Below are 11,161 nucleotides of genomic sequence, written 5' to 3' on the forward strand. Positions count from 1 at the left end.
AATGAAAATGTGTTATGAAAATTTAATAACTTAGAAATGAGACAACAACAAAAAATCTTCCATCTATCTCATAAATAGATAGGACCAGAAGGAGCCCATTTGTATCATTACAATGTTTTTTCCTTCTTAATATGTTTCAGTTTGGCTCCTCCTAATTCTTGACAGTGATAATATACCAAGTTTAATTCAAGATGATATAACCATTATTTCATTAAGTACATCTTAGTATCATCAAGTTATATAATAAGACAAGTTCACCAAAGAAATATTATAAAATAATTTTTTTAAAAAATAGAACAAAACGCATTGAGAAGTGAAATGAAAATTGCCCATAAAATTAAGAGTGAATGAGGAACCAGAACCACCAGATACAGCATTACATACCTTTGATAATATGTACAGTATGTATACTGCTAGAAGCACAAACATCATTACAATTTTTTTTTAAAAAAAAAAAACCTAAAATACTATAAACAACATGTCGTGTGCAACAGTGACATCTGGGCGAGACGGCGTTTAGATCCACAAAAATCACTAGGATGGGAAAATATGTAATAATTAAATAAAGTTAATCATATATTATCATTACTATTCAAACCACCATTGGCAGCTTCTCTTCATCCTCTAGCTCCATGAGGGTGCTGATGATAATATCAGAAGCGCTGCTAACAATGTCTGAGAAGTTTCTGCACTTCCACACCAAAAAAAATCCATGAAAACTTAAAAAAAAAATCTTTTTTCTTTTTCCTTTGCTAATTAAGATGTGAGTTTTATTTTGTAAGTATGATCAAATTAATGATCCTTTCATTAAATAATTAACCTTACCCTCTGGAGGAGTTGAACGTGAGGCCGACAGTGTACTTAGCCTCCTCTAGAGCCCACTCGAACCGCCGGAGCCCCTCCGGCTCCACCGTCCATTTGCCGTTGTTGGCAACCCGCAACTGCGACGGCCTAATGTCGCAGAAGATGGGGATCAGCTTCTTCTGGCGCTCCAAGATGAGAGCCAACTCATGAAGGCAGAAGAAGGACTCGCAATAGCGAGGAGAGAAGACAGCGACACCAACCTTGCACTCAAAAATGGCGTTATTGATCTTGTGAAAGAGCTTATCTCCAGGCTTCATCGTCTTGTTGTCCAAGAAAGGACAAAACCCTAGCCGGCGAAGATGGTCGTAGAGAAGAGTAGCCACAGTTCTCTTGGTGTCGATGCTTCTGTGATTTATGAACACGTCGCAGCGACCATTGTTGAGCAGGTTTGGTGCAGGATGGGGCCTGAACATCCTGCCTTGGAAGTTCAGGGCCACCGATCGATAATGCATAATGCTTAATGAGTTTGCGTCGTTTTGGAGGGAAGAGAGCTGTAGAGTAGATTTAGCGATAGAATTAGGTCTCTATATATAGATAGAAGTAGTAGAACTCATGAGATTCATGAGGTTTCTTCTCTGCGGGTTTCTGGGGAATAGTTCTGAGGAATATTTGATTCCTGAAACCAATTCAGAATTCTCATGGAAAAGAAGCCTTTAGAATCTAACGTTTTATAATCACTTGTGGATTTTGGCTGCAAAGCAACTGAATTTGGCACTCCGTACCATGATAGATATATAATATTCGAATGCAGCATTACTAGATATCAAAATTCTATTGCCGACTAAATGACATGGTTTTTACATACTTATTTAATGCAGCATGTTTTAGCATTCTAACATATATTTAAAATAAATTGATTCAACTTTCTGGAACCGTTGAACCATGCTTAGATATTTTTTTTTCAAAAAAATAAATAAATTATAAGTAGAATTTATTAGAAAAATATTTTTCTATTTTTAAAATTATAACAAATTTAATCAATAACCAAAGATTTTAATTTTATATTATATAGATCCAATTTATAGGATTTAAGATGAATGAGCAGAACGGTATTAATTAATTAATCGCTTTAGATAAAGAACAAACTGAGACACGTTTTGGCGCATGTTCACAGTAATTTCATCTTCTGTTTTATTTTGTTCATTGGACTTGACCACGTTGTCCTTTTATACTATTTTATGACACACCAGATAGAATATCCTTTGCTCATTGGTTGTGAAGGGAAGTCAGGCCCCCAAAAGTCCCGTTTAATTTGATTCTTTTATACTGTCACAATTTTGAGGTTTAACTTCCTTGCACACCACTTAAGTTTATCAAAGACTAATTAATAATGTAAATATTATTAGAGATTAACGAAACTAATAATATCGCCCCAGCACTATCCATAAAGTTTGAGTTTAAATGCAAGCAAGCGAATATTAAAATTGACAAATTATACGGTAACATGAAATTTTGTTTTATTTTAACACATTAATTTGCTGCTATTTAGTTAAGTAACACCATATGTACATCTTTGAAGACCAAAAATATGCAGACCACACACACACACACACACACACATACATAGAGAGAGAGAGAGAGAGAGACATTAGATTTAAGTTTACTCTAATGGTCTCTAGCTAGATAACTGGTCAGTAATTCATGTAAGATCTTGTGCTTCTGAAGCATCCTCGTGTGTAGAATTTCAAAGTAGGATCATTTCTTTATACTATGATTCCCAAGGAAAACTTTCAAGCTGGCAATTAGAAGAATAATACTTAGCTTGTTGCATGACTATTTATAAATAATAAATATTTATTAATTTCTCGGTATATATATGTAATAATAATTAGAATAGAATGGATATACGCAAGAACATGAAACTTGTTATGCTCTTGTAAATTAATGAAGAGCTAGAAGCTTGGTTCCAAATGTCACCTTCGTTTTATTATAATTTATTTCCGTGTAGGTTTGGGCGTTAAATTATTAGATGGAAGCAACGCATCGAATTCTCGCGATCAAATACAAACCAGTCATCAGATGTTGGCCACAAAGAACAAATGAAATAAGTTCAACTACACTTATATTTATTTACTCCACCTGACCTAAATCCAACGTGTCCTATGCAAGAATTCTATGGAAGCAACGCATTTTATAGTATAAGAATATGATCCCAAGGACCAAAAGTGCATGTTCTTTTTTGACTCCGTGGGTGGTTAGTAGTAACCGACATGTCATGCTAAAAAGGATTAAATGGCCAAAACATTTAATTAGTAAAAAGATCAAGAATTCTCTCTTTAAGACCAGTTAAAAAACAGAAAGGAAAAATTGCAGAAAAAGCAAATTAAAATGCAGAACATAGAAAACCAATTGCAGACTTCAATATTTGACAAAGTATGCAAAGTCTACACACCCCCAAAAAAAAAATCTGCACTTTATCTTGATTTTTCTACACCTTTTCTTCTGTGTTTTTGGCTCATTCGGTCCTTTGCTCCTTTTTAGCAATTTGCCTTAACCCTACTACAATCGGTTAATGTTTGATGCAAGAGTCAAGGTATAATGCACCGGTGCTCCACTGTATCTGTTGGATTTTTGTGATATTTTGTCTTTTTCCTGACTTTAAATTTAACTCTTCCTTTTGTTTTTCGTCATCAGAGATCAATGATAATAGTCAACATCATCATAGGGGGGGCAGTACAAATATGGACACTTGTGATTCAGTAGTATGAGAGAAAGATGTTAAAAGATTATTTCTTTCAGGAGATTAATTTGACAAATGATTGTTTTCAAAAGTATATGTCGGTCTTTCCATTGCTATGAAAATATGCGAGATTTATAATTTCCATGTTTTCGGAATTTTTGGCCAAGACTTGAGACTTGGGAAGAAAACCATATAGAAGTCTAAATATTATCAACTTTTCTAGCTATACTTGCCACTTTCCTGTCTGGATCAAAGATCATTCCTATTCCTATTGTTAGATTCTTACTTGAAGTTAAAACGCAGCCATAAATATATTTTTTGAAAAAAAAGAAATTAAGTTACTATGACAGGGCATATCCAGGTCACTCCACAAGATATACTATGATACGCTAATCTCTACATTAATATTAAAGTAAATACTAAATTCCTACCTTTGCACGCGTATACAGGAATAAAATATGTACAAGTACCTTCGTGTATGAGTATAATGCTTAGCCTTCCCCTGTCCTTGTCCCCATAGCCCTAAGAAAGCCCATTACATATAAGAAATTGAAATAAATTATTATAACTCAGGACTTGGATCTCTCAATTAATCCAGGGGATCAAATCATAGACATTTTCCCAAAAAAAAAAAAAATTGAGAGAATTAGTGGATGGATGGCCTGAAACCCCTAGTGTCTCTAAAGACAATTTACAAAATCTAATTTTTTTTCTTAAAAAATACCCTTTGAAAATGATGCTTTAATTAAGAAAGAATATGGGGGAATAGTATTTAATTAAAGACATTTGTGAAAAGATGAATAAGAATTGGTGAAAAGTATATTAAATTGTCCAATAAAAAAGAGACGGAAAGAGTAAACGCATAGGTATGCATGCACGCGCATGCGTCCACATGTATAAGAGTACGACCAGAGTTCAAAATATCGCAGTCATGTATTCACTTCAATTTATTTTCAAAAATGTAAAACATGATGCTAACGTAATTCGCTATCGTTAAAATGTATTAGAAATCTAGAATACAACTTGTCTCAAGAAAAATGAACTAAGAAAAGGATGTTCTTTTTACAAAAAAAAAGGAAAGAAAGAAAGAAAGAAAGAAAGGAAAAGAATTCAACATGCACAAGCATGGCTCAGTTGAACCCTGAAAAGAAAAGGATATTAAACTGGCAAGCTAACCAAAATGTTAGTGAGCATCTTCCCCACAGCATGCTTCTGGCAACCTGAAGCTTAAACAATACATTGCCTGAATAATTAAGAAAAATGACGCAGTTAGTGGATCATTACACACAGTCTATGTCCTCTCTCTGTCCCTAAATATAATGCACATACCAAAATGATAGAGACCAAGAAAGTTAGTTGTGTCTCAATGTTTTTTCCTTCTTTCTAAAATTTGCCGCTAATTAAATGTTTTATGATGATAAAATCATTTCATGGGTTGGGGAAAGAATCATTAAATAGGGGTATATGTGGAAATATCTTATAAAACATCTTAGAATTTCGAACAAGGTACTGTGAAAAAGGACCAGGGCTTTAAAAAAATGGATACTATAGAACGGAGGGAGTATCAAGGAATTGCACAAGTCAAGCGAGTTTAATGGTGATAATGAAATATCAGCACCTTGTTTGGAGCCACATCCCTGACCCGATGAAATCTGGGGTCTTTTATCTGAGCATTTATAGCAGACTCTGCTTCCTGAAGAGTTTAACAGTCCAAGCAAATAAAAAGGACTTCAGTTACTAGAATACTCAACGTATGGGAAGGCATTTTCTTAAATGCTTCCAGAACTACAGACGATGCTAAACAAAAAAACTGGTGAAACAGGGGATAGACAAATGTGATACTATAATTGTCCAAGCCCAGCTATCTAACAGGAGAAAAATGCCTAAATTTATCTTAACTAGCAGATCTTAAAAAACCACAACTCAATGAGATTACTATTATTTTTCTTCTATCTTCTCATATTGCAAATTTTCTTTTCTGATAAAAACCTGGGGGCGCCATAAGCAGCAAAATGAACTCACAGCTAGTATAGATTCAGGAGTTTCAGTTGCCCGAATGAAACAGTAGCAATGGACCCATGGTAGATGTCCCTGCCAATATCTCCTCTGGATTAATCCCCTAAATGCATCTGCCAGGATAAATCTGATGTCAGATGTTAGCCTAAAATTATTGAGAGAGAGAGAGAGAGAGAGGCTGCTAAGAGATGGATCTAATTATCCAGAACACATCACACAGAAAACAGCCAAGAAGAACGTGGATAAAAATCAGTCTTAGATTATGATGGCTGGTTTTTACAATGAGTTAGACCTCATCCAGAAAGACAATGGTTCATCACAAAGATCAAGGATATATAACTCTAACCAAATGTCAATATAAAAAACTATAAAAGTTACATCAAATTCTGAATCAAACTAAATCCTTAAAAAAATCAAAATTAATAGAACCACCGAACAACAAACAAAAGGGGAGCTCCTAAAAGATGACGGAAAAATAAAAGTGATGCAAATGCCTCACGGATAAACTTTACAGTTTCGTGTTGCTAATCATACCTTTTAATTAGGGAGTTAGGGTCCAATTTAGAGATCTGAATAATGATTATAGGGGTTAGGATTTCTTTTCGCATATTAGGCCTAGAATCATATTTCTTCATTATAAATAGGCAATTAATCAGTTAAAGTCCTTACTCTACCTTTCTATTATTGCTATTGACAAATTAAATATCGGAGTTGTTTTAGACTGTTTTTTTCGCTTCTTTTCTTTTTTTGGTTATGCATCAAAAAGTATAACCTAAGAAGTAAAAAGGGCTTAATGAGTTAAAAAAAAAAAAATCACGTTCAGATGGCACCCCTACCTAGAAACTGAATAGCAGATGCGGGTAGATTCATTATCACATGGTCAATATGCTCCCACGTTTTGGTGTCAGAAACATCAGAGCCTTTTACTCTCTTGTTTGTGCTTCCTTGGCTACTACCACCTTCAGTGATACCTGTGATAAGGAAAATAATTGCTAGCTTTATGTTCAAGTTTCAATCACATGGAATATCAGTATCAATGCTTTAATCTTGTTTCAGGAAGATGGAATAGTGTTAAACAATATGGTTTTAAGAGCCTCTAAATTTGGAGCTGAAAATTGCAGAAGAACGTTATGCACAATAAGACGAAGTAATTTCTACACCCCGCAGCAACCAGATGTTTTACTATATTCTCCAAAATACCTCCTTGAAAACTATCAGAAGATCTTTTAGCAGCAGTTACAGATGTGGCAACATGCCTCATTGAACCTTGAACATCCTCCACACTAGTGTTAGTGCTATCTCCAAGGCCATTTGTTTCAACTGCAATGGAAATATTGGGATCAGAGAACATGTTCTCATTTATTTCACACTAATTGATACTTTGCAGTTATTGGCTTACAAAGATATTACCATTTAACCTCTCATTTCCTAAATTTGATTCAGCATTGTCATGCATCTTGCAAGTTTCACAGGTCTTTGCCATTGGGACATTAGATTCTATCCTAATCTCAGTCTTTGGGACTTCCACCAACTGGGAGATGAAGTTTCTTGCATCCATATTGTATGCAAGAATGCGATCATCAACCTTGTTGATCTTCGCATTAATCTTCAAATAGTCAACGCTATTTGGATTCAAGTCATTTGCATACACTATGCATCCTTTCTGTGCCGCAGGAATGGCAAAAGGACCTATGCCAGCAAACATATCACAAATGGTCTCCCCAGCTTGGAACTGAGAAACCAACCTTCTGTGTTCATGTTCCAGCCTTGAATTCCAATAGACCAAACTGTAATCGAGCCTGAAAGTGGCCCCATATTGCTTCACTTCTGTAATCATATCATTTTCTCCTGCTAAGATTTCAAACTTGGGCACACGAAATTCATTTGTGATGGTCCCTACTTTATTAACAATAGTTTTGATTCTTGGATAATTTTTCTGTACAAATTATTACGACACAGACATTAATAGAAAGAATACAAATAATAAAACAAATGCATGATGACTATCAAAAATATTAAGTTAGATTAATTTTTGCATCAGCATCAATGTAAACATTAATATAGAAATTCAGATCATTCAGATAATTATTTCTTGACTCCAAAAGTGCTAGTGAAAATTTAGTCAAGTGAAGACCCTAGAAATTTTTTCATAAAGACACTTGTAAGCTTTGTTCAAACAGGCCATCCATTATGTATGAAGCAAAAAGACCAGCATACAGATTTTTGAAGACCAATGTATCTTACTAAAAACAGTCACGATCAATAGACACATTATGGGCTTGTTTGTTTTCTATTTTTAAAAACTGTTTTTTGCTTTTAAAAACAGAAAAGTTTAAAAACTTGTTCGGCTAAGTGTTTTTTATTTAATTGTTTTTAAAACTGTTTTCATTTTTTGATTTTAAAAACAAAAAAATAGAAACAACTCCAAGTTCTTTTCATTTTATTTTTATTTCTAAAATACACTAACATTTGATTATTAAAAATTACAGTTACTTTGATCAGTTGCTATTATAAATCATCACCATTAACTGTCTATAACCATTGCTATTAGTCTATTTTTTAATTCTAGAACTGCTTTTAAATTAACATAACCAAACGCATTTTTATTTTATTTTGTTTTGGAAACAATTTTAAAAAATGTATTACAAAACAGTTTTTAGAAACAAAAACCAAACAAGCTCTACATATTCACACCTAATTTACCCAAAGAATGAGGCCAGGATAAAAAATAGAAAACAGGGATTTAAAAGCTGAAAGTTTCAACATTTCTGCAAACATTACATTGATATACACAAAAAAAGGAGTAATAACGACCATTATAAGAGCATTTGAAAGGAAAAAGATCTTTTAAGAGAAAGTTCTCATCTCCATATGCAACAACGGAGTAGCAGGTGCATTTCACGGCAACACAGCCAGCTAAATGTTGAACAAGTTGCATCTAGAGTCAGAAGTAGTCTAACGTACATCATATAAAACCTTAGCAATAACATCCTTGTACGGAAGTAATTCATCGTGTAAGTTTAAGTGAGCAATGTGACCTGCATAATTAGCACAGATGTTGGGTGGCCATTAGTGACTGACCAAAGAGACTTAAACAAAATTGGTAAGCTCATACCACCCTCCAGAGAAGAAAAAATCAAAGAATTAATAAAGCAAAAGCGCTAGGTTCATCACAAAAATACATGTAACCAAATGAAGAAAAGAAAAAAGAAACACAAAAGTTTATACATAAAGCTTAAGAGCATAACCCAGAGGCTATATCAAATATCAATATGAATTGAATACTTAACTATTGTTTCAAACGATGAAGGCACCTCCACTCCGGGAGGCAGTATCTGCTTCAGAACATAATCTACAAAAACAGCAACTTATCAGAAAAATTTAAAAATTAACAAAGGGAGAGTAAGAATACTGCATGAAACATGAATTATTACACACCTCTAATCAAACAATTTAGCTAATAGCCCATAGATAGTACATGATAATTCTAACACGGGACAAAATCATGCAGCTGTATATACATATTTGAACATTTTAAATTTTTATCCCCTTGTGTCTTTGGAAACGAAAGAGCATCGTACACTACAAGCAAATTTTACCATGCTAGACAAGGGGTTACTGAATTGAAATTACATTTGTTGTTCAAACAGTGCAAGGAAAAAAAAACTTCAAAGCAAATACTTAAAAGAGCTATCAGCTGCCTATAGACTTCCAAACAATATTGACCACAACACAACTTATTTATTATCAATCAATTAAGAAAATCTTGAGTCCCAAGAATTAAATGAAAATTGAACCCCACTCCACTCAACAAAACACTAATATACTAGGCAAGGCATTTAGGTAGATCTAAAGTTGCTTCCTCTTCCCATTTCCTGTAAGAAAGTGAAGGGAAGTGGTTAAAATGCATCCTCCACGGCAGGCTTTGGGGGAATAGCACACTCACCAGCAGTCCAGTATGAATACCCTAGTGTCAATGAAAAAGGCACAACTTCAATCTCACACAACGCCTTTAGCTCATCAAGCTTCTGCTCTGGAATATCAGATAAATCTGACCCGTGACGACAATTTAGTGAGATAAAAATGTTAGCTGAAAGTATTACTCTAGACTGACTGGCAAATATAAACGCATTATGATGAGTGACGTAAGCATCGTATTGATAAAATGTTACCCGATTATTCTAGATAATATTGTGAATGTATAAGAATAAAACGTATAAAGGAAGGATTTCTCAAAGGCTAAGGTGTGAGTTCAGAAATGCATACCTTGATTCTGAACAGTATCGGATAAAATAAGGTAACGATTTTTCTTGCATGTTGGATCCTCCGTGATAGGTTTAACTCGGGGCTTGTCAAGCAAGTAACTGCACAATAATGAAACTTGAATCAGAACTAACAAGACAGATAGAGCATTCAGCCATAAACAGAGAATTGAGTACCCGTTGAGTATTCGAGTGGCAACCTTGCACAGTTGACAAGGTATTCGAAGCGCCCACAATTTCAAATGCACATCAAACTTGCTCTCGTCCAACATTGTGTAAAACGTAAATCGAGAATAATCGGTTGAAATGAACGGTTACAAGAAAGATTCGTGATACTGTTCCGTGCAGCTATAGCTATAAACTAAGGTTGAACGAAAGAGACTGGCAGCTCCAACCACACAGTAGGCACAGCTTGAGAAAACCTTGACAACCAGTAACTGAAGATCGACGAAGAAAATCAAATAAGCAAGACAGTACCAAAACGTGGACCATCGGCAAGGATAAACAATTGTAGCATCACCCCCCCGCAACAATCCCAGAGGATAAACAAAAGACAAAATTTTCGCAATTCATATAGAAGCAAGGATCATTAATTAGACCTGGCCTGGTTCAGAATCGTCCTCATTGAAAGGGTCGAGGGGATTGATGAAGAGAACAAAAACTGACCTTGAGGAAGAGATAACTGCGTCGACGGCGATAGCAAAGAGGTCAACAGAGAACAGACGTGGTGAAGAAAAACGAGGAGGCAAGAGTCGAAGCCCGATGCTTGTCCGACGGCGCTGGTGAAGGTGGAGTTCAAAGGCGAGGTTCGGATGATTGACAAGACGAGGTAGTTCAGAGCGCTAGTGGAGAAGCGAAGTAGATAGCAAGCCGGAGAGTCAAGAGAGGCAAGTGGGACGGGCCGCAGCGGAAGCAGTAATTTGCATTTCCCGTTTGGGTTCAGCCTTCACTCAAGGCCTTCAACCATATAAGGCCGGGCCCATTTTATCCTATGGCCCAACGACACCATGACAAGGCCATGGGTTTTTTTGTATTGATTTTCACGGAGTTCTCATGAGCAACCGTCACCAGATATAAAATTTCGTCAGAATATGCTATCAACAGTCGGTTTTGTAAAAATTTATTTAATAAAAATTAGTTATTATAAAAAAATTTATATTTAATTATATTTTTTAAAAGTTAATTTGACAAACTGAAATTTATTTAAATTAATAAAAATTTTGCTTTTGAAATGTACTTTTAAATATACAGTGATAAAAAAAGGACATTGATTTATCATAATTTATATTTTGACATATTTTATTGAAATTAAATATTGTTAATTTGGAATTTCAATTTT

General features: G+C 34.7%; 2 protein-coding genes across 4 annotated transcripts; both read right to left on the reverse strand.

Moving 5' to 3' along the window:
- Nucleotides 1–374: 374 nt before the first annotated feature.
- On the reverse strand, nucleotides 375–4,783 carry LOC129313353 (TIR-only protein-like). The gene is made up of 4 exons (XM_054956359.1): nucleotides 4,721–4,783; nucleotides 4,015–4,066; nucleotides 826–1,355; nucleotides 375–686 (listed from the first exon to the last, which is right to left on the reverse strand). Exons 3-4 carry the CDS (start codon nucleotides 1,314–1,316, stop codon nucleotides 593–595), a joined length of 585 nt encoding a protein of 194 aa, XP_054812334.1. The 5' UTR covers nucleotides 1,317–1,355; nucleotides 4,015–4,066; nucleotides 4,721–4,783; the 3' UTR covers nucleotides 375–592.
- On the reverse strand, nucleotides 4,463–10,732 carry LOC129313352 (tRNA (guanine(37)-N1)-methyltransferase 2). Of its 3 annotated transcripts, none has more exons than XM_054956355.1 (12): nucleotides 10,489–10,732; nucleotides 10,000–10,259; nucleotides 9,827–9,924; nucleotides 9,507–9,611; nucleotides 8,850–8,912; nucleotides 8,525–8,598; nucleotides 6,971–7,496; nucleotides 6,761–6,880; nucleotides 6,397–6,531; nucleotides 5,567–5,673; nucleotides 5,163–5,237; nucleotides 4,463–4,787 (listed from the first exon to the last, which is right to left on the reverse strand). In XM_054956355.1, exons 2-12 carry the CDS (start codon nucleotides 10,092–10,094, stop codon nucleotides 4,728–4,730), a joined length of 1,458 nt encoding a protein of 485 aa, XP_054812330.1. In that variant the 5' UTR covers nucleotides 10,095–10,259; nucleotides 10,489–10,732; the 3' UTR covers nucleotides 4,463–4,727. The 3 variants fall into 3 exon arrangements, with proteins under 3 accessions (XP_054812330.1, XP_054812331.1, XP_054812332.1); XM_054956356.1 differs by having other exon boundaries at nucleotides 10,422–10,732; XM_054956357.1 differs by lacking the exon at nucleotides 9,507–9,611 and having other exon boundaries at nucleotides 10,489–10,730.
- Nucleotides 10,733–11,161: the final 429 nt, after the last annotated feature.

Source organism: Prosopis cineraria, unplaced genomic scaffold, assembly GCF_029017545.1.
Source record: "Prosopis cineraria cultivar Desert tree isolate PC_DT_omini unplaced genomic scaffold, ASM2901754v1 PC6, whole genome shotgun sequence".
Classification (NCBI taxonomy): domain Eukaryota; kingdom Viridiplantae; phylum Streptophyta; class Magnoliopsida; order Fabales; family Fabaceae; genus Prosopis; species Prosopis cineraria.